Source organism: Dromaius novaehollandiae, chromosome 3, assembly GCF_036370855.1.
Source record: "Dromaius novaehollandiae isolate bDroNov1 chromosome 3, bDroNov1.hap1, whole genome shotgun sequence".
In the NCBI taxonomy this organism is placed as follows: Eukaryota; Metazoa; Chordata; class Aves; order Casuariiformes; family Dromaiidae; genus Dromaius; species Dromaius novaehollandiae.
Genome location: NC_088100.1, coordinates 87,669,880 through 87,692,454, shown reverse-complemented (window position 1 = coordinate 87,692,454; position 22,575 = coordinate 87,669,880). Strand labels below are relative to the sequence as shown.

Here is a 22,575-nt window from a genome sequence, read left to right as displayed (position 1 = left end):
AAGTAATAGCATTAAAATTGTCTGAGCTGTCAGCAAGTCCATAATTTCAAGGATCTTTTTTAAGCCTTGATGCTGTTAAGTATTGCTTGCTTTTAAATGAAAGGGCAAGCAGATAAATGGAACATCTTGGATGAGAATTACCAGCATTAAGTAATTATCAGGGTGTTTCTGTGCTAGGAGGCTTGATAACCAACAACACCGTAAAAACATGAGAAGCAAGATTAATAGTTTTACAGCACAAGATTTAACCCAAGCAATGAAAGATTTAATCGAGGCACTGAATCATTTTAAACAGTAGAGTTTGACCAATAAAAATAGAAGGCAGAAGACTTTTTCTCACAGCTGTGGAGGAAAATTGAAGATGGCATTACAGAAAGAGCTATGTATTAGGAAAAGGAACAATAGCTTTCGGATCAGGCCTAGAGCAAGATAACTTTAGAAATAGACTTTTCTTGGTTTTTAGGAATTTGTGAGCCAAACAATGGCAAAAAGTGCTAAGCTGCAACTGCAAAAGTAAGCATTAATTCAGAACAGAGAGAACCTGTTAAGCAACTAGTTGACATGCATTCAGCAGCTCTGCTGGCTTGCTGACCTAGTTATCATTGCAAATAAGTAGCAGAGAGGTTGATAGAAGCTATCGAGGTATCTCTGAAAGAACACAAGGGTTTGGGCATGGAGAGAAAACAACCCTTATTAGTTGATCTTTAGTATTATTGCCATATGGAGCACACAATTTCAGGATCCTTGAAACATGTCAAACTTGAGAAAGCAATGCATCAATGAAAGTAGAGTATTTTATTAAAGGATATGCTTAGTAAAGTCTGTCCTGAAATCTTAAAAGTGAGGTATCATGAGCAAATCACTAAACTTGCTATCTTAAGTTGTCAACACATTGTACTTCAAGCAGACTAGTTGCCAGTTTAGGTGCCAGGGTTTTGGGAGGATTTTCTCACGATAGGTTCTGATATTCAGTCGTTGGTGTCCCAGGTAGCTGACTGGGAGAGAGCTTTCAGAAACCTGTGTAAACTACAATCACATTCGTGAATTGCATAATTCAGAACTTGTCTTAAAAGCATAAATGTGCAAATGTATAGCTAGCTGAATGCAAAGCATGCTTGGTTATTGCTTGTCGTGAATCATACAACTTTGAGATTTTTACTGTTCATTCTATAATATTTTTCCCCATGTTAATTAGAAACCTGTTTTTAACATGTAAGCAAACACCATTCTAAGGTGCTGTAAAATTTTAATGGTCTTAAAAATGGAGAGAGGTTTTATGGCACTATGCAGTTAATTGTTATTGATGTCATTTCATTTAGATAGATAGATGCTCTCTGAAATGTTTAAGCTTTTGCAAAATTCATTGGTTTTGAATGAATGTGTAATTTAAGAATCTTTTCCCAAGAAGTGTGGGGGAATACTGTATGGAAGAAAGGGTTTAACACTAATCTCAGCAATAGATTTTAATTAAGCAAATATTTCAAATCTGAATGTTTTAATAAGAATTAACATGATAAAACACTATTTTGTACACAGAGAAATCCAAGCTTCTCCCAGACCCAGATCCTGCTGTTGAAACTTACAGTGGTAGAGTACTAGAAATCAAATCTGTTTCTGATATTTCACTTCTCATTCAATCTTTAGTTTTTAAATATATGACTACATATGCTCATTGTACAGTGTTGAGTTGCTGGACTAGCTCACATGAGAGATTTTAAGATGAATTTTATAATTGCTTTGATGGATTTAATTGGAATCAGGACAAAGAATTCTAACAAAAAAATGGTGATAAACTGTGGGCCCAACTCATAAAGTACTTTGGACTTCGGTCACACATTGCTTGCATGCTGTTTGTGGGGAAATGTGCTTTTTCTGCTTATGTTCTACTTCCCTATGATCAAAACAAGTTTGAAACCTCTAAAAGAGAATAGTAAGTGACTGGAGAGACGTTTTGATTTTCTTCAGTAAAGTTAGATTATTGAAAAATTGTTAGTAGAATTGGACATTATTTCAAGCCCACATACTTCAAATTAGGCTTACATTTACATCTGAAAAAATTGTATAAGTATTTTTTTTCAGCAATTAAAAAAACATTATTTATATGAGGGAAGGGATGTAAGCATATACACCGATGTTATATTATACATACTGTAATATTTCAGCGCATTATGTAAATCTTTTCTCAGTTAAAAATTACTTTCTGTTTTTGTTATCTAAATTTGCATTGGTATATACTTCATTTGTAATGTTTTTAAAAATGGTTCAGGAGGAATCATTATTACTGCTTGCATTTTTCTTGCTCTCACAGTAAAAACAACAGCTACCAAGACGTGAACACACAATTTTTAAAATGTCTGCAGTAAGTGTAGATCCTAATGAGTAACAGTGAGTTTGGCAGATATTTAGCAGGTTGTAGTCATGAGCACTCCTTTACACCTAATGATATCTAATCCTACCGGGAATGTTTGAGGACAGCATTTCTGAAACACATTTCCTAGTCTTTAGTAATTCATAGGGAGAAGAGAGCCTCCTACTTCGTTTCAGTTCTCTTATACTTCAGTCTGTCTTCAGCAACATGGCTATATATGCTTTGTGTTTTATACACTGTATATGAAATATATGCTTTTTGCACTGAAGATGTTTTTGGAGGTGTGCTTCTCATTTTTGCCAATAGTAATTATTTTTTCTCTACTAAATACATAATGTACTCTGTAGGAGTTTTATGCTTTCTTTATTTAAGCGTGTGTTCAGGGATTGGTGCCAGCTTAATCCTTCCTTCATGTCTTTTCAGTTTTGTGTGTGTCACTTAAACCTGGAATTTAACTTGGGAAAAAATCTGCAGAAAAAGTGCAATCTGACTATATACTTAAATGGTAATGAATTGGGCCCTTCTTTTGTAAATGCAGTTTGCCTGAGCTTATATAAAATTACTGACTTTTACATCATTTTTCACTCATCATTATACAAAGAGCATCCGTTTTATGTTTTATTAATATTTATTATTTAACAAAAGTTTTGTAGCTTTCTTTTTAAGATGTAGTCAGTAAAACTTTTGTAAGGTATCTGGGGATTGATGATGAATAGTTGTGTATTTCTGTGGTGTTACTGAAATAATAACTTTGTTATTTCTTGTAAAAGATGCAATAATAATTCTTTTTTAATAATTAAACTAATTTAGTAAGTGCAAGATGGAGGCGCTTTCCTACAGATTATGCTTCCACCTCAGAAGATGAGTTCGGATCAAACCGTAATTCCCCTAAACATACCCGTCTACGTACCTCTCCAGCCCTGAAAACCACACGACTGCAGAGCACTGGGACAGCAGCTCAAAGTAGCAATACATTCAAGCACAGAATAAAGGAACAGGAAGACTACATTCGTGACTGGACTGCTCATCGCGAAGAAATAGCAAGGTTGGTTTTAAAGGAATGCCTCTAAAATATCAAAGATTTGTATCCACCTACTTGTATGTGGGAAAGTGAGCTGATGGCTTTTCTATATCCCTCTGCTTAGAGCTTCCGTTCGCTAGCTGAATGGGTAATTTTAAATTCTTCTTATGAGAGACTGACAGACAGAACACTCATGTTACCAGCACATTATTTTCTAATGGAATATGAGAGTCATTGCTGATTTATGATAGCTAGATCCCAGAATAGGAACTTCTGGTTGCATTAGCAGGACTTAGAGATGTACTTTGTATAGAACTCTTAGTCTCTAACAGTCTGTTTCTTGAGTTGGATGTGTATTTGGTTTTGTCCTAGCTTTCCATTGATATTGGGGCAAAAATTTCAGATCAACGCAGAGGTGTTTGAGAGAGAGGAGTGATTCTGGTAATGTGAAAGACCATGTTCTCGCTTTAATTTTTAGTTTATTTGGACGTTACTTCATGTTAGGTATTTTCTAATTCAAGTCATATGTATTCATCAAAAAGTAATTTCTGTTCTTGCTAGTGCCTGAGATTAGTATAGCAATTTCTCTGTTATTGCTAATAGTGCTGCGCTTCAAGTGAACCATGAGAAAGGTAGTCAGTTCTACGTTCTAGTAACTGATTATTCTCATATCGTGCAATACCCAGGTAGTGAGCACTCCAAATAGCTTACACTAAATAAATAAAATTATGTAAATCAGGATCCCTTCAACTCTGTTTAGAGCAACACGTATTAAGATAACAAAAGCAAAAAAGAAAAAAAAAGGGTCCCCAACTTTAAGTTTCGAACCTTGGCAGAGGGCACAGCAAGCACAGAGGTATAATTTTAAGAAAATCCTAAAATGACGGGGATATCTAGTGGCCAGTACAAATGGAATCTGCAAATAATTTAGCTTCAGTGTTCCAAGTAAGGCTATGACTTTTGCAAAGATGTGTAACATGGCCAAATGTGGTCAGACTTCCACATGCATGGTTGATAAGAGGTGTCTCTTTGTCCTTGTACGGAAAACTCATAGGAGAATTCAGATGTTTAATCAATTTAATGCAAGAATGCTGTGCTTAAAACCAGGAATGTATAAAACAGAATGCAAAGCTATGATTTCCCTATGGTAACTTAGGTCATATTGTACCTATATGAGCATAAATGAATACAAGTACTTCAACATTATATATTTCTTTATATGTGTGTGTGAGTAATATTATATATATTTGTATGTGTGCGCACACACATGTATATAAGGAATATTCAGTTCTTGCAGAAGTCAGGGGGGTTTGTTTTTTCATTTGCAATTGCAGTTACTCTACTAGAATATGCAACAAAATGTGTTTTTAAGTGTGGAAATGAGTTTTCTTCAGTTCTGCAGTTATATTCTTTTATTATTTCATTTCCTTCCTTATTCATTTATGCTTGCTAGTCATCAATCATTCTTGCAAAAATGTCCCTGCAAAAAATAAAAAACAAACAAAAAAATTCAGATGGATTCATATGGTCTCATTAAACTCTGATCTTTTTTTTAATTGAATAGCGGATCAGATTAGAGAGGTGCAAAGATAAGTATTTCATAGAACAAATGTGCGTTTGAAGTGAGCATATAGATTATATGACAGAAGCATTTCATTTTGTTTGTGCTACTGTCATATTGTAATTAAACTGATCTTTAAAGATTGACCCAGTTTGTGCTTTTCACAGACCTGAACAATTTACAAACGCTCACTGAACTGAAAATTTGAAAGAGATATTTAAAAAACTAATGAAACAAGCCGGCTTGAAGGGAATGTACACGCTCAGAATAATAGGAGTTTGACATCTCTATTCTGTTAAGTAGGTTGAAGTAGCAACTCAAGCATTAGATTCCAGTTTTAACACTTCAGACAGGGTGACTGCAATTTTTCTCTGTTGTAATAAAATAAGATCATATTGTATATGAGTTTTTCAAACTATCATTACAAAATCAACTTACTCCATTGAGGAAGCATGAAATAGACTACACATATGTTATTAGAAATCCAGCAGTTAAGCACTAGTACGGATGTATATTAGACGTATTACTATTTTACTGTGGGGATTTTTGGTAATACTACAGGTATTCTTTCACTACAGGTAAGAAAGAGTTAAGAGTTCCAGGCTGTTGAACTGTTGGTCATGGTGTCCCCATACCCAGGTGCTCTTATCCTTGGTTATACAAAACATACTCCTTACGTTTATGGGATACTGTTGGTTTCTGATACTTAATGCAAAATATTTTGAACATCTCATTTATGAAAAGTCAAGCACAGCTTTCAGCTGGTTTCATGATTATCTTTTTTGCAATGCATTTTATGTAGCGCTCTGAATTGTTTCTGTACAGAGTATTTCTTTGCAAAGAATCTCACATGTATATTGTCTGTAGGTTACTATCATACTGAAACTAATATCAGATTTGTTCACATGACTAGTGCTTGACCATGATGTTTGTCTAAGAAATGAATTGCTTGTCATTCATGTTAGAATTGTTTATTACAAAATTTTCAGGATTCATTCGAATTCTTTTTTATGTAGACACCTGAAATGTTATGGAATTTTGATTGTCGAGTAAGAACTCAGTTGAAATGGCTGTCATGTTGAAACATTACTGATTTCTTTGGAGAACCACATCTTGTGATTTGTGCTACTTTTGGTTTTAGTGTTTAATGGCACTTGTGGAGGAATTGCAATTACCTATCCTTTTTTTTCTTCATAACTATTCATTAAATACCAAGACTTGTCCCAGAATTTCAAACATTTGATAGTATACCTTTTATTCTTTGTCTTTAAAAATTGATGTGGTTGTCTGAAAAGAAGAAAGTAATTGCTCTAGTTTCTCTTTAACCCAGAATAGTAGCTCAAACCTTGGAGGTTTAATGGTGCACATCTATAAGAACATGAAACAGACATAAAAATTGACCCAAAAGGTGTAGTAATTAGGTTTAATTCATTAATGTAGTAGTAGGCACGTAACATACTTTATAAATAACTTATAAAAAAGCCTTGTTTTTTACTTTACTGTTCCAGTCTTTCATTGTGTGAATTCAGAAATAATGTCTTGAGTAGTTACGGGTAATTGCAGCATATCGATCCCACAGCCTTATTCCAATTGTATGTTTATTCATGCCACACAAGGTTGTGCTTTATCGGATTGCTAATGCTTAGCCACAAAATCCAGTGTTGGAATTTGACTGAAAATTCCTATAATTTATGTTTTGTCTTTCTAGTATAAATTTGACTCTCAATCTTAAACTCTGACTGTAGATCAGTGGTGTCCACTCATTTTGACTTAAAGACAAAGGCAATTTCAAAATAGTGAGAGGGAGCCTCAGCCTTTAACAAGCAGCAGCCAGCACCAAGTGTAGCCTACCTGCGCAGCTCCTTCTGCTGAAAGAGTGACTGCATTCATTTGTAGAGTCTTCAGTGGGTACCACGTTGTGGCATATGATGACACAGACCTGAGGTAGGGTAGTGCAAAAGATCCTTTATTGAAAAACACAATGGCTGGTTATATAGCAATCAGGCCCAGCCACTCCTCCAAGTATCTCCTAAGCATTGTGGCATCTTGTGATAGGTAGAAAGACATCTCCTGATCCCTGGCAGGCAGGCAGGCAGGCAGGCCAGCAGGACAGGCCCACCATAGCTGCTGACACGTAGGCAGGAAGGCACACCGTGACTGCTGATATGCAGGAAAGAAGGCACATCATGGCTGCTGGTACACAGGGAGGAAGGCACATCATGATCACTGGCAACTCACGTGCACACATTCTGGCCACAAATCAGTTACCACATCATTACTTTCTGCTTTAAAGATTCTCTGCTGTCTTGCACAGCGTCATTCTATCTTGGTCCCCAACACCACGTTAGCACAGTTGACTCTTTTGCCTTCGGTCCTCTCAGCCAGAGGTATGGAAAGGGAATGCTTAGTGGACTGCTCTGAATTTTAGGTCTTCCAAACTGCTGTTGTAAGCTGGAGATTCAGGGTGATATAGTTGGGAGTGGGTATAGTAGTAGCTCAAAGGCTAAGAGCCCACCACTAACTATAGCGCCCTGAATCTCCAGCTTACAGCAGCAGTTTGGAAGACCTAGAATTCAGAGCAGTCCACTAAGCATCCCCTTTTCATACCTCTGCTTTTTTCCCCTCTCTTGGGGTGCCCTGAGGAGGAGTGGCACAAGCAGAGGCAGGCCAGCTCCCTTGCTGTGCTTGCCTGCTGCTAAGCAGAAGATTGAGCAGAGTTATTTTGTGAAGCCATGCATCAGGAAAAGGAAAAGGAAAAGCTGCTGTGCAGCAACTGCAAAGAAAGGTGCAGCAGTTCTGAGCACTTCAAAGAGTAGTTAGTCAGAGGAGTCTTCAGTTGGGAAGTGAGATGTACTTGTGCTGTCATATCCTGGTTTTCACAGGCATGTTCTGTTTTTCTAACAGGAAGGCTTGCCTTGATTAAATTTGAGCATTAGAGTATTTGTCTGGAATTTCAGATATGCAAGCAGCTTGTTTTGAGCAAGCTTGCAAGGCTGCTGGATGGCCAGAAGTCCTGGAGAAATTCTTTGCAAGTAGGCAAACTGTGGTATAGGGTATCTGTATTAAATCAAAGATATTCTGGACATGTCAACTTCACTGCACACACTCAGATCATCTGTGCAGCATGTTCACAGTATTTCCAGTGCATATCAGATGTTGCACTTATTGCCCACGTTGCACATACCTCTGCTTGGGAATACTAGAAAGAAAACAAGGAAGCTCTGTCTTTCAAGAGTCGGTGTCTTTTACCTTCCTCATCTAGAGAGGCATGGGATTAAAAGCTTCAATTAAAAATTTGCTGTCTATGGTTTTGTGAACAGATTTTCAGCTTATAATGACATACATTATCATAGTACAGTTATCATCAAGAGCTAGAACCTAGAAGCTCAAAGGCTGCAGGTTGTTGGACTCTACTGTTCTGGAAGTATTTGCAGGGGGGAATGTAACACTGTCTTTATTACTAGGATCAGTCAAGATCTGGCTCTCATCGCACGGGAAATCAACGATGTAGCAGGAGAGATAGATTCAGTGACTTCTTCAGGCACTGCCCCCAGTACCACAGTAAGCACTGCTGCCACCACCCCTGGCTCTGCCATAGACACTAGAGAAGAGGTAGGAGATCTTCATGGAGAAATGCATAAGGTTCTTTCTTTTCTTTATTTCTTTTGCTTTTAGCATTTTGCCTTTTTTTTTTTAGTTATTTCCACCCAACCTGTATGCATGATCTCTACATTCTCGTTTGATTTAAAATTCCTTTACATTTTGACAAATAAGCAACCCGGAAATGAGTCTATGAACACAGATTGTCAAAAAGATCACTCAAATGCATACTGTCTGTCTCTTTTTTTCCACGAAACATAGGACACGATGGCTATTTGTTTCTTGCTTATCCGTAGCCTTAGATACCACTTGGTGGAATCTAAGTGCATTTAAAGATACTAGTGTGTATGCATGAATATATACAAATGTGTACATATAATACTTTGCATAGCTATTACAAACAGAAAAGCCCCTCTTTTCACAGGTGACATAAAAGTTTCTTCTTCTGAACACTGAAATATTTAGGCAGAATTAACAATACCTTTAGATTTTCTTTCCTAATAACATTATCAAAAACTACCTTGAAATAAGTTTGCCCTGTGCTTCTATTAGTTGTTATTTTCTTTGACTTTCTCTGGTGTGCTGTTGTATGAATATATTGACTAACTTGTTCTAGTAACCATCACAGGTCTAATGCTGGTAAATATTTTAATTTGGTATGTTGATCTGAATTTAAATCATCTCTTTCTACCATATTACAATTCATCCTAATTTGTCGTAAATGTTTACTGTATTTTTTTCCCTCGTAGTAATACTTTCAAAATATGTTTACTTATTTTTGTGTACATAAGGTTTGGTTAATATATTATTTGACTGTGTTTAGTATAAGACTGTCATTTTCTGTGGAAAAAAAGATATAAACAGTGACAAGAAATCGGTGAGATGTGCACCCAGTAGAATTATAACTACACCCACTAAGATCTTTTTTTTTTAATTCTTAAAGACTCATGGCTAAACTTCAACAAGTAGAAGTGTGCGTTTTCTCAGATCCAGTTAGATCATGCTGACTTATATATTACTAAATCCATGTTTATTTTCTTCTTTAAAAAAATACTGTACAGTGCGTACATACTACTGCAGGTGGCAGTATCTCCTTCATGTAGGTGTAGGTGTTTCTTTAACAGTGCAACTAATTTGTTTGGCTAAAGTTAAACTATGGTACTGCTGTACTTAATTTCACAGATATGTCCCATAAATCAACGGAATAAATTATTCAGTACTAGTTTATAGGTAACTAAGATACTACCCATAGGTAACTAAGATACTACCCGTACATAAGCAAAATTTTTATGAGGTAGTCTAATTTCTCTTGCCATGTGTGTCTAGTATTTGAAAAAGAGCCATTCATTTTTACAAGGTATTGTTACATAGGAGTTGCATTATTTGATACGATACAAGACTAACAGAGTGATTTTTGTTTGATAGGGTTCTTGTCATCTGTCTCAGATGGAAAAATATTAATCCAATCATGTATATATTCAGTAGGTTTCATAAACTGCATCTTTCTTTCCCCCCAGTTGGTTGACCGTGTATTTGATGAAAGTCTCAATTTTAGAAAAATCCCTCCACTAGTGCATGCCAAACCACCCGAGGGGAATGGTCGGCCTACTGATGCTAGACCTCAGCTAACAGATGCCCTTGATCCCCCAACAATTACCCGAAGAAGAACTTGGAGCAGAGATGAAGTGAGTACACTGCTTGTTTTTCTATAGTAACGTGTCTATTTTGATCTTTCACAATTGTCTCCCCATTTAATATTCCAGACGCAATCCTTTCTTTGCTATCTGTAGCAGGTGGCAGTAATACTGGAAAAATTATTCTTATATTATTTAGTTTGTAAAATGTTCCAATATGGTTTGTTTGTATAGGATATTGATTAGAAAACAAATAAAAATTTTTAACTTAAAAAAATTATTTCAAAACTTACATAATTGTTTGTATCTAATTCCCATTGAACTAATAATGTCTTTTCATTAAAAATTTATTGCAGGTTATGGGGGACAGCTTGCTGTTGTCCTCAGTCTTCCAATTTTCTCGCAAGATAAGACAATCCATAGACAAAACAGCTGGCAAAATCAGGTGGGTTTTTTATTGTAATCACTGTTCTGCTCTCATCGACATTCCTACTTGTTGCAGTTACATACATAATACAGATAGAGCAAACATATTGGTAGCAACTTTTGTTTTAAAAAAGCAATGTTCACTATGTTTTTTTTAGTCTTCAAAAAGATTTGGGGTGAATAATTATTCCATTATTGTTTGTGCATGTTTCACATTATACAAAGATAAATACCAAAAATATTTGCATGGACAGAGCAATATCCATCATAGTCCAGCACTGGTCCAACACAAACAAATGCTATGCAAAATCTATACTGCCTCTATGCAAATCTCCTCGAACTCCCTTTCTTAAAAGACAGGATTAAAATGTTGCTGAGCTGTAAAACTGGACCCTGTATAGTTGCCAAGCTGGTCTAGGGATCACCCATTTTAGGAAGAAAAAGCAAACGGGAGAGCAGTTTCAATAAATTCTTCTGAAAAAGAACTTGTTCTGGAGACAGTCAGTTAGACAATGTGGTAAAGCAGTGGTCATGGAAAAGTCTTGCTTCACTGTTATGTCATGTGAAAGATGGGAAAAAAGTTCTTAAAGATATTTCATAACAAAATTCCATACAACAAAAATCAAGGTAGTTAGTATCACCTACGTAATTCCATCATACTTTTTTTGTCCTCTCCTCACACACATTTACAACAGTAGTTCTGTTCTTCCGAAGATGTCAGTAAGCCCCAGGAATATAACTCCATTTATAAAACAAGCTGCAGCAGCTTGAATTATCATCTCAAAAGACTGCAGCTGTAATACATAAAATTCCTATTTCATGTCTTCAGAAGGTATAACTAGATGATTGCAGTAATACCTACTGGTGATAAAAAATCTTTCCATCCATAGGAAGCTTTACAGCTTCTTTGCAATTTTGTAATTTCACACAGTGCTTTTTCACCTTTGTAGAACATGGCATTTCCATTTAATTGGGATGTATATCACAATGAATACCTTGAGAAGCTACTAGCATAGTCATCAGATGAGAAAATTTTGAAACGGCTGCAGTAAATAAAACAACTAGAATTGTTCAGTGCTTTTAAACAATGGAACTTTATATTTCAGCTTCATGGAACAATTATGTGTGCAAAGCAGTATGATAGCAGCCAGCACTATTGTCTTAAATTCTAGTAAATGTGCTGACTACTGTCAAGTCTGGATTTCATATTCACTCCAACACATACAGTGTCTTCCACTAACTCTCATCAGTGTTTGACATCACCTTTGCCAAAGCTTAGAGTTAATTTGCCATTATTACACAGACACATCTGCATCTAGATGTGTCTATGTTTTACCACTCTTTGATATTCTGTGATAAAGCTTTTTCATCCACACAGTTTGAGTTCAATTTCTACAACTTCCTTTTTTTTCTGTTATTTCCAACTGCTATTCTCCCTTGCTTATATCTGTCCAGAATTCTGCACAGAGTTCATCTCCATATTTCTCCCTCTTCCTTGCACCCCTTCAGTTGTTCCTTGTTCCATTTCAAATCAAATGTTACATTTCTGGACTTCTCTTTCAACGTCATTTGCGGTCTATCCCACCCTCACTGTCAAACCTCTTATTCACAGCTTTTGCCTGCAAATTTCCTGCAAAAACAGTTGACCTACTTGTTAAATTTTCAAACAGATATTTTCTTGTTTTCACCTATGCCACCCTCATGACACAGCATTACCTGTATGGTAAGCTCTTTACAATACAAGTAATGAGATTTTTTTTATTATTTTTTTTTTTAGGTGTGGTGTTTTTGCGGGGAGAAGGGAGGTGTCTTTTTCCAGTTTTGTTTTGCTTTTACTGTGAACTGAGATAGCTCTGGTCTGTGCTGGGAATTTTGTATGCTGCAATCATACTTTTTATTGAAACTTTTTCTTTCTGATCATGGTTACGAATTTATTTTTCCACTTCATATTGTGTTACAAATGCTCTGTATCTCCTGTGCCTTCATTCTCTTGTGCCGTATTCTATACTGTAAGCTCACATGTATAGATAGATCCCTTCATTAAATATTATAGCAGCTGACAGGAAGTATAGATATGTCAAAAATGGTAACTCTTTTCTCTACCAAGAGCTGCATTTAACTTGAATGAGTGAATGTGCAATCCTGTGGTGACTGACCACCTTGGTTGACAGGAGGAAGTGAAAGTTCCAAATACGAAGTTCAGGGTTGTATAATTCACATGTCCTGCTTCATATCTTCTTTCAATTAATCATTTAAAAATAGAGTACATTAAAAATAACAAGGCCATTTGACAGAACTTCATGTGTAATTTTTAGACGGGGATAAAATATTACTTCTGTAATTGATCAGTTTGTCTAGGAAGTGTCAGATATTGAAATCTTAGATGTGTGACACTAATCACAAAATCACAAATTTAATTCAGCATAGTTTTGTTTTGAGCATAATTCTATGGGAAAATACTGTGAAGTCAATGTGGAACTCTGCTTACCAGGATTTTTTTTTCCTGTTAAAACTGCATCAATGGAACAAGAATCTTGCTTATTGATTGACTTACTTGTGGTAGGTTTCTAGGATGATACATATCTTAAAGTGCCTCAAAAGCAGTATATAGTTCAGTGTTTGATACTCTATTTTTTTTGTTGTTGGGCACTTCATGGTCTGTAAATGTATTGCCAGCATTGCTGCAGTTTATTTAAAATAAAACTGTTCAGCACGGTGATTAAATTCTTTCTGAGGAAAGCAGGTAACTATAAAATCAAGGCTTATATTCTCCTATTTAGTTTTCTGAGTTTATAAGAGGTTGGTCAGCTACATTCTAATTAGTGTAGTAAGTATATGATCATAGATGACATTGTAAATATAAGCATACCTATAAATATTATATGCAATTCCACTTGCTTACTTTAAATGTATAAATCCATAAAAATATAATGGAAAAACTTTCATTAGTCAGTAATGCTTTAGCATTTTCCTCAGAGGTGTGATCAACATTTCCTTGTTAATAATAAAATGGAAAAGGATGTAGTTATGCAGTCCTGCTACTTTAAATGGATTTGAATAATATGAAATTATTCATAATATTATTGGTATTTTGAATTAGAAAAATAACAGTAGTCAAGAATTGTTTTTTAGGGATCATATAAGGGACCAAGGACCTACATACATCAAAACAAAGCTAAGGTAAAATCTCTAAAGATGAGTTCCATTGACTGGTATACTTCTTGTTTCACTGGAGCTGAGCAAATGAAAATTTCGTCCCAGGGCAGACATGATGAAGATTCAATCAAGACTTGTCAAGCTGGCAGTCTTGCCAGCTGTCTCTCTTCCAGAGAGTACTCAAACCTAAAAGGGGAGGAGAAATTTTCAAAGGTGCCAGTAATAGTTGTGTGCTTGACTGTGTTTTGTGCTTTTAAAAGTCCTCCCAGAATTTAACTGTTTACACACTTAAACTTCTTTCACAAAAATAGAGACAGTATAGGGCAATTACAGTTTCTATAAATTGCATCTTACACATTAAAAAGTATATCCCTCCTAGCTGAAGCCAAATGGAAAAAGACATGCTTCCTGTAAATGTGAACGCTATTCTTTCTCTAATATTTTAGTTGCAATACCTAGCTTTACTAAAAAGATCAGTTTTGTTTTGGCTAAAATATTAAGGACGTAAATATTTTTAGTCATTCTTGACCAGAAGATCTACCAGAAATTAAAATGAGCTGAAAAGAATAATGAAAATAAATAAATCTGAGGAGAGAAGGAAATAAATATCCTTTTGCCCAACTTATTCCTTCTCCTGCTTGATTAGAGCTGTCATTTCTTGGTTTCTCATTACAGATAATATCTGGATTCCACTGAGTTTTGTGTCATTCCTACCTTATGTATTTTCTTCATGTGATTAAGAAATAGGATTCAGAGAAGCTTTTCACACAGTATTTCTCTGTTAAACTCTTTGAGTGTGGGCCTGGCTGTTCTGTTCCAAGTCCAGCATGGTGTCCAGCTTGAACCAGATTCAAGTGCCTGGTTCTTTACTTTCACCGATGCCTCTGTATATTCTTTTCTTCAGGATATGGTCATAGCTTGGGTATTGCTAAGTTGCTTCTTTATAATGTATCTTTTTTAAGTGCTGCCTGTATTCACGCCTTAGGTTCTCATCCAGTACTGTATAGAAAACTACATTGTATTTAAAAATTACTGCAACTTTCTTGTTATGTATCATACAACCAGATCTTTGCTAACAAACTCTAATGGTGGCTTCTCCACCACTAGACTGTATATCCAGTTTGTCTCTTTTTCTGTCTTTATACGTTGTAATGAGCTTGCAGGACGTTTCAGAGATTGTAGAGGGAAGAGGTAAGTAGGTTTTGTAGAGAGAAGACCTATGTGGTTTTATCAGTGCTGTACAACATAAATGTGGTATTGTTGGCTTGCCTTGTAGCAGGCAAGTACCTTTTCAATCCAGCAAAATTTAGGCAAAGCAATCAGGTCAGTGTGGGTACCAACTTGTCAATCTCTCCTGTTTTCTGTATGACCTGCAAAATGTAGTAAAAAGAAAGATGAGGACAGAGCACAATCAAACAATGTTTAGGAAAATTTGTCCCAGAAAGGAAGACTGGAAAAGTAAGAGTAGAAGAAGTTAGGCACATCTAGATATATTCTTTTAATATAAAGAATATGGTAAGAAGGAAGAAGAGCAAAGGAGATAACAATGTAGACCTCCAGAAGAAATTTAAAATGTATTAAATGAGGAACTGAAGAAATTGTTGTAAAAAGGCAAGTGTCTTTCTAAAATTATAGCAAAACCAAATTGGCCTGTTCACTTTATAGTGGTGATAATGACCATTTTTAAATTACCATTTTCTGTTTTTCTCTCAAAACATTTTAAATAAAAAGACCTCTGAAATGGAAAACTTTCAAGTTGTGAAAGAGAAATAATAGCATTATCTCTAAAAGAGAGGAAGGCTGAATCTACCACATGCACAAGCAAACACCTTAATCACATACCTAATCGTGGAAGTATTTTCCTGTAAAATGAATAAGAAGGTAAACGAAAAAAACAAGCAGCGTCACAAAAATTTCTAAATTTCTCCTGAGAAAGTTTCCCCTATTAGTGATGCTAGTGCAGTTTTATACTAAATAAAGCCTTATGTTCTATGTTCTTACTGATTTCCAGAGAGATATAAATGCTATTACAGTACAAAAAGGGTAATTACAAATGATTTTCTGTATATTGACTCCAAATGCTTCCAGTAGTCAGACTTTCTGGTATTCAGGCTCATGGTCTTATAGCTTTGCAAGTTTTTGTTCTCCCTTTCAGAACACACATGCAATCGTGCCAGCTCTCTGATGATCCAATTTGTAACAAGGTGATTTCACTTCTTGAGATCATAAACTCTTTCAAAAGAGTTTCATATTTTCTGCACTGTAGCTTTGATTACTTTAAAATTATTTTTCCATTCCCCAAAAGCAGCCTGTATTAATGCTTACTCTTTCTGTAGTTTATATATTAATACACTTAAGTGACTTACAGAAGTAGTTTTTGCCTTGATACCATTACATTATGTCATTTAAGTAATGCCTCCTCTCACTGAAACATCTGACAAAAACCATGCTACAGTTTCGATACTGAAGCAACTGTGAGTGAAGAGAAGACAGAAAAGCAGTTAAAGCAGATTCTGGATGGTGTACAACCCATGGGCATCTATATAGTGAGGTGGCAGCATACAACCTTTGAATAAGTAGACTTTCATAACAAGACAGTGATTGAGAGTGGGATTTTCCATAGATGGAGTAGGATTAACAGAAGTGCAGTATTAAGTCTCCCATCCTTCTTTGAAATCCTTAGTCTTTGGAGTGCTGAGATGCAATGTATCAAGGATTTCCACCTTTAAAAAATTATGATTTCCTCTGAGTCCTACCTACACTAGTAACTTCTGGAACATATGCAACTTCTTGCTCATATTTTTAATCTGATTCTTTTGCTTAGCAGTCTTACTGTGGCTATTTTTGTACTTTTAACTCTGAAATACCATTAATGGTTGGTACAGTTACATTTCCAAGTAAGGTTAGTATCTAACTATAGCAATTAGAGAAGTAGAAGATTTGAAATATACTCCCTATGTCTCCATAGTGTCACTTACTCATAAACGTGAATACCCAGACCTTAAATATGCGTAGATTCATTTTTTTTTAATTGTGTAAATATAGACAACTTAAATGATGTGTATGATATGGCAAATGAAAACAAAAATTATTTATCACAGCAAGGAAACAAAACAAAAAAACTGGGAAGCTCATAGCTCGCTTTGGGGTTTTACAAATAATAGAAGTGACTTCTCTAAACAGAAGATACTTGTATTACCAAACCTTGTATATCTAGTTTGTGCTTTGAAGGTTTTCAAACATTAGAAAAAATTGTCTTCTATGAAATGTATTTTTTTTTAACTTCCTAAATTATTTTATATTTCATTAAGTTAATAGAAAATAAAAATATTAAAAAGTTGCATTTATTGAACAGTGTTAATTTTTCTCTTATATTTTGCAACTATTGCAAAATGCAGTCTTAATAGGGAACTCTGACTACTATAAAATAGCTGAATTAAAAAAAGTTGTCTCAGAGCTGCAGGAAGGAACCTGAGGGGTGTCTTTTCAACACCATATACAAGTATTTAGCTATATGACTTACCATTTTATTGTCACTAAGAATGATATGGCTGAAACTCTCTATGCTTCCCTGAAAATATAAACTGTATAGTTGGATTCTGTCAGTTTTCCATATTTCAGATCTCAGTTTTATTCAGTGTTCCCTAGGCTGTTTTCTTGTGTCATGTATCTGATCTTTAAGTCATAATTTGTGGGGGTTTTGTCTATTTTAAATACACTATTCTTGCATTTCTTTTTTATAGAATATTATTTAAGGACAAAGACAGAAATTGGGAAGAAATTGAAAACAAGTTGCGAGCTGAAAGTGAAGTTCCTATCGTGAAAACATCAAGCATGGTATGAACTGTTGTGTTTTCTGGGGTGGAATGAGCCTCTTACTCATCTAATATCCAAATAGTCAGCAGAAGAATGGGTTTCCAAAGTCAGTCCCTTTCTTTGAAAATTCTCAGCTTTTAAAGACCCATAAAAACCACTGATAGCTGTGTTTAGTAGTAGAATTAATAGTATTCTTCAGTGTAGCATTCTGCAGCAGTAGGATTAACATATTTATAATTTAAGACGTGGTAAATTTAGTGATTGTTGTGCTTCTGACTGACTCACTGTGGCTGTCTGTGTTAGCAAGTCATGCAGCACCCGGGAGGCAAATATGTAAAGCAAATGTGCACTGAGGACCCACCGTCCCTGCTGTACAGGGTCCCGTGGGCTCCATGCCCAAAGCTGCAGACAGAATCCCAGTGAGAGCATCTTACTAACTATTCTGACTTGCATCCAAACAAGGTTATGTATCACCCTGTCTACCCCATTAATATTGGGTTTATTCTGTAACTTTCCTATAAAGGCCTTCTATCACTTTGCCTCATTTCTACGGAACAGTGATGTCTGTAAATCTGTGCTTGAGGCTAGGTAGCGTAGGCAGCTGAGTAAGGGACAGAATGAGATTTTGTTGATTTGGATAAACAGCTGGTCAGGAAGATCTCTTGGTTTTTGAGAGATCCACAGCTGTCAAGCCTAAAACACTGCTGTCTGGGACCAGTGAGGGATTATTTACTCTGATAGGTAGTTCGAATCTCCTTTCTCTTAATGAGACATGTCCTTGAGCATTTGAATATTTGTTTCCTTTTCAGGAAATTTCATCAATCTTACAGGAACTGAAACGAGTTGAGAAACAGTTGCAAGGTATAAATACTTTTTTATTTTTCTCTTCTGTTGTTGTCTGCTTCCAGTTTCTTTTATATATGTGTGTATGTGTATATATATACACACACATATATATACATATGTATATATGCATATACACACATATATACATACAGTGTGAAAGGTTTATTTCTTTGCTTTTCACATGCAGAAACTAATTAGGTGTATAATGGAGAGGAACCTGTTGTGCTTATAAAGTGTGCTATTTAGATTTCTATTCCTTTTATCAAAATCAACTTAAAAATTGAATTTATTTGAGAAGGTTACAACCTTATTTTCTACTGTTCATGCTTAGTTTATAGTTTAATTTGGAGGGGTGGAATTCAAAGTGGCCAGTGTTTATGTATAATCATAATTGTGTTGTAAATTTTCTACATTTGTTATTTTTGATATTCAGATTTAATCCCATATTAATATATGTTTTGAAATATTTCAGGAGGAATCATTAGCCACCTTTATGGACAGATCTATTTGTTTCATGCTTAGCTCATGAGCGATGTTAATTTGTTCCAGATTATGTTATTTAGACTACACAACTAAGAAACAAGACTCAGAGAAAGAGACCACATCATTTCCTTGTGTATATACCAGTGTTCAAAGAAAAATTAACATGATTATTTCAGTAATCAGAAGCCTTCTGATGGGAATTGAAAAGAATGTGTGCTAGTGTAGTTTAAATATGAAAAGCTATTTTCTTGTGCAGAAAATCATAATTTTTATGGCTTCTCCCCCATGCCTTTCATCTTTCCTTGACTGCTTAGTGATTAATGCTATGATTGACCCTGATGGTACCCTGGATGCTCTGAGCAACTTGGGATTCGCTGGCCCCATCCTACCGGCTCAGGCGAAGCCGAAGGCCAGTGCCAGTTCCCACAGTACCTGCTCTCCAGTGCAAGCAAACTGCCAGCCAGAAGCTCGGGCTCTTCGACCTGCTGCCCTCCCGGCCCCAGCTGATTTTGACAGTGCTGAATCCGAGTCTGACTTCAGCATACACTTCAATAGGTTTAACCCAGATGGCGAAGAGGAAGATGCCACTCTGCGTGAATGACATCTTGGTGTTGATACAAATATTTTTCATGTGGAACGTTTAGAAATAAATGAAAAATCATAATATTGGTTTTATAAATAAAAAAAGGTTGGTCAAACAGCAGTTGTTTTGTTAAATCAGTTTTCTTTAACTGTGATGCTTTGATTGTCACACAAATCCTTTTCAAATCATAAAGATAAGCATAGATATCAGTATAGAAAAGCAGGTTGTGGCAGGTTTGCCCTTTGTGGTTGTGTGCTTTGCAAAAGAATTATTATATCAGCAGTTTTCCCTTAACAGATTTATTTCTTTTTAAAAGCCATGCAAGCAGTCTAACATTTAATGTTACTGAAACCCTAAATCTCTTTGCCAAGCTGTTCTGTGAATGGATCTCCTCTGCTAAAGTTTATACAGAACTGTTGAACAGTTACATTTTGATTTTGAATGAAATGATTTATATAGGAAACATTATCTTTGACTACAATGACACATTACTGCAAAAGGTAAGACAGATTTCACAAAGCATTCTTTCTTCTGTACTGAAAACCTCAAACAGTTCTGTGATTTATATAACCCTGTTGCTGCATAAATTGCCTTGGGGTTTAAAAAGTTCACATACTATGTTTGCACTAAGATTTGCTGGGAGTGGTAAGTGAACATATCGATATCATTAAGCAGCAAACAGTGTTTTGGTGTACATAGAAAACTGATAATACTGTACTTGTATTAACATTGCAGTGTTTTAATCCACTTTCTAAAAGGACTATTTGGCACTTTTGACCTTGTTCAAATGTCTTTTTGATGTTAATGAAAGTAGAAGTATTTCATATCTCATTACTGTCCAAATGTTTGTTGAAACTAGCAAACAGATTTAAACATACAGCAATGTGGGACATTAAAAAGCATATTGAGGCAAAAATGGGCTCTCACCAATTCAAATGCAACATAAGCTTATAAAAGAAATTACTGTTCCTTGGAATGATCATGAGATGTAAAATTTTCTTTAGGGGACTTGGAAATAGAGTTGTCATAATTTGCTTGATCGATAGACGCACTCCTGAGCAAATGATTTGCTTCTGTATATTCTCCCGTGGTCTTGCTAGTAAACCTGTCTCTGTCTTACATATTTAAAAGGATTCTGGAAGAAAACTGCTAACATAGACATTTTGCTTATACCACTGAGAAGCAAGTCTGTTTAAAGTTTCCTATATAAGCCTATTTTCCTTATACGTTGTCCCAGTAACTTAACATTTGGAAATAATAATAAAAATAAAAGTAAATTACTTTGTATTTCCAGAACACTGTAATTTGGAGGAATGTTATTTCTGTTAAATGTAACTAATAGACTGGAATTTTCCTATGTTTGCATCAGTCTCTATATTTTAAGGTTAAAGATACAGTTTTGCAGCTTTTATGAAATGGTCTTTAATATTTCAGCAATAATCCTATATGACATTTGTTTAAAAAAAAACTACTTTCTGTACACTTTTAAATTGTACAGGCTTTCAGAAGTCAGTAAAAGTTGGACCAGTTAATAAAAATGCAAAAACTTTTTTTGTAGAGATGTAAAAACAAAACCACTAATCTGTTGTATAATGGATTTCATATTTTCTTTAAAAAAAATTAAAAGCAAACAGCCTTCTTGTATGACTCAATATACTCCAGCTAACTGTGGAAGCCTGAATGACACTAGTTTACAGAGGCTGTAAGAAAGGTTTTAGAAGAGGCAGAAGGGCAAAAATAAATTGAAACTAGAGCTAGGTATTGAAAACAGTGTACCAAACCATCACCATAATTCCTTCTTGTGTTTAATGCTTGGGAACATAATTTTTCTGCAGACTCAAGTAAAAGTAGGAAATGGTTAGGAAGGGTTAAAGGTTCAGGCTTTTTGTGCAAGATCCTATTTGTGTTCTTTCAGGCGTTTATGCCTTTATGTTCTGTAATAAGCATTTTGCATTACTATGTTCTTATTTTGTATGGACATGTTCTCCTTATTTATTTTTGTTACATTTATTATGTATGTTATTTTGTTATATGCATTTACAACTCCATTTTTAAATAAAGTGTTTCTGGAACTTTGAAAATGTGTGAATAAGTAATTCAGAACTGGAAAGTTCACATAGTCTTTCTGTATTTCTAGTTACTTTTACTGAAATAGGAAATGACATTTTCACACAACTTTTTCAGGAGAAAAGGTGTTTATTATTGCTACTTCTGCTTCATTCATTTTGTGCTGATACTGTTGGCTGACTTTCCTGTACTCAGGTTCATTTCCTTATTTGAATTGATTTCTCTGTGCAAAACTTAGAGGCAAAAATGATGCATTGTGCCAGTCGCCATGTAGTGACTGTTTCCTCTTTGTGGAATGAAAATAAGTAAGTGTTAATATACCTGCTAGATGCAACAGTAGATGGTTTCCAGACTGCTTTACTCCTGCTTCATATATTGGAAATCCTAATTGAATGTTCTGATTTGGTTCCAGATTGGTGGGGGGTTTTTTGGTCCCAGCTTGGACTTCATGTGTACTTTCCCACAAGACACTAAATTTCTTATTCTGTAGTTTCCTGCAAGAACAAAATTGTGAGTTTAATACTAAGTTAAAAGAATCATTCCCACCTTGCATGTTTCAGCCTTATCTGCGAACGCCAAAATAAGCAGAAGTTCCCTTGGCTCTCAGCAGCAGCAGAACGCAGCAGCACTGCATAGCCGGTCGCAGCAGAAGATCTCGAGCTTTGCTCTGACTTGGCAGCCCAGCAAATGGCAACGAGCAGCCAGCTGTGATCTTGCTTCTGTGCACCCATTTTTCCTTTTCATCCCCAGTCTGATGGCAGAAGTCTGTACTGGTGGCACACCGTAGTGCTCAATTGCACTCAGCCATAGAAGGGCAGGAAGGTTTTATTAATGCTTACAGATGCCAGTTTGGTTTAATCAAAGGCATTGAAGAAATTGAAAGGGCTTTGCAGGTGCACCTGCAGGTGCTCAGGATTTTGATATGTCAGTGTTTCCTCACTTGTTGCCAGTATCCTTCTGTCTTTGTAGGGGAAAGAGGAATGCACTTTTGGGCTAATGTCCTAAAGCACTGGG

At 35.5% G+C, this 22,575-nt stretch overlaps 1 protein-coding gene across 11 annotated transcripts in view; it reads left to right on the top strand.

Annotated features, from left to right (window-relative positions):
* Window positions 1-21,575, top strand: part of CEP170 (centrosomal protein 170) — a 110,229-nt gene extending 88,654 nt beyond the window's left edge. For 5 of the 11 annotated variants that reach the window (XM_064509387.1, XM_064509385.1, XM_064509377.1 and 2 more), the window contains 8 exons: window positions 1,537-1,587; window positions 3,179-3,413; window positions 8,415-8,592; window positions 10,068-10,235; window positions 10,541-10,629; window positions 17,510-17,603; window positions 18,392-18,443; window positions 19,226-21,575. In XM_064509387.1, coding sequence (XP_064365457.1) covers window positions 1,537-1,587; window positions 3,179-3,413; window positions 8,415-8,592; window positions 10,068-10,235; window positions 10,541-10,629; window positions 17,510-17,603; window positions 18,392-18,443; window positions 19,226-19,512 — 1,154 coding nt within the window. In that variant the 3' untranslated portion in view covers window positions 19,513-21,575. The remainder of the gene's footprint in view (window positions 1-1,536; window positions 1,588-3,178; window positions 3,414-8,414; window positions 8,593-10,067; window positions 10,236-10,540; window positions 10,630-17,509; window positions 17,604-18,391; window positions 18,444-19,225) is intronic. The other 6 variants (XM_064509384.1, XM_064509383.1, XM_064509380.1 and 3 more) reach the window with 6 other exon arrangements.
* The last annotated feature ends 1,000 nt before the right edge of the window (window positions 21,576-22,575 follow it).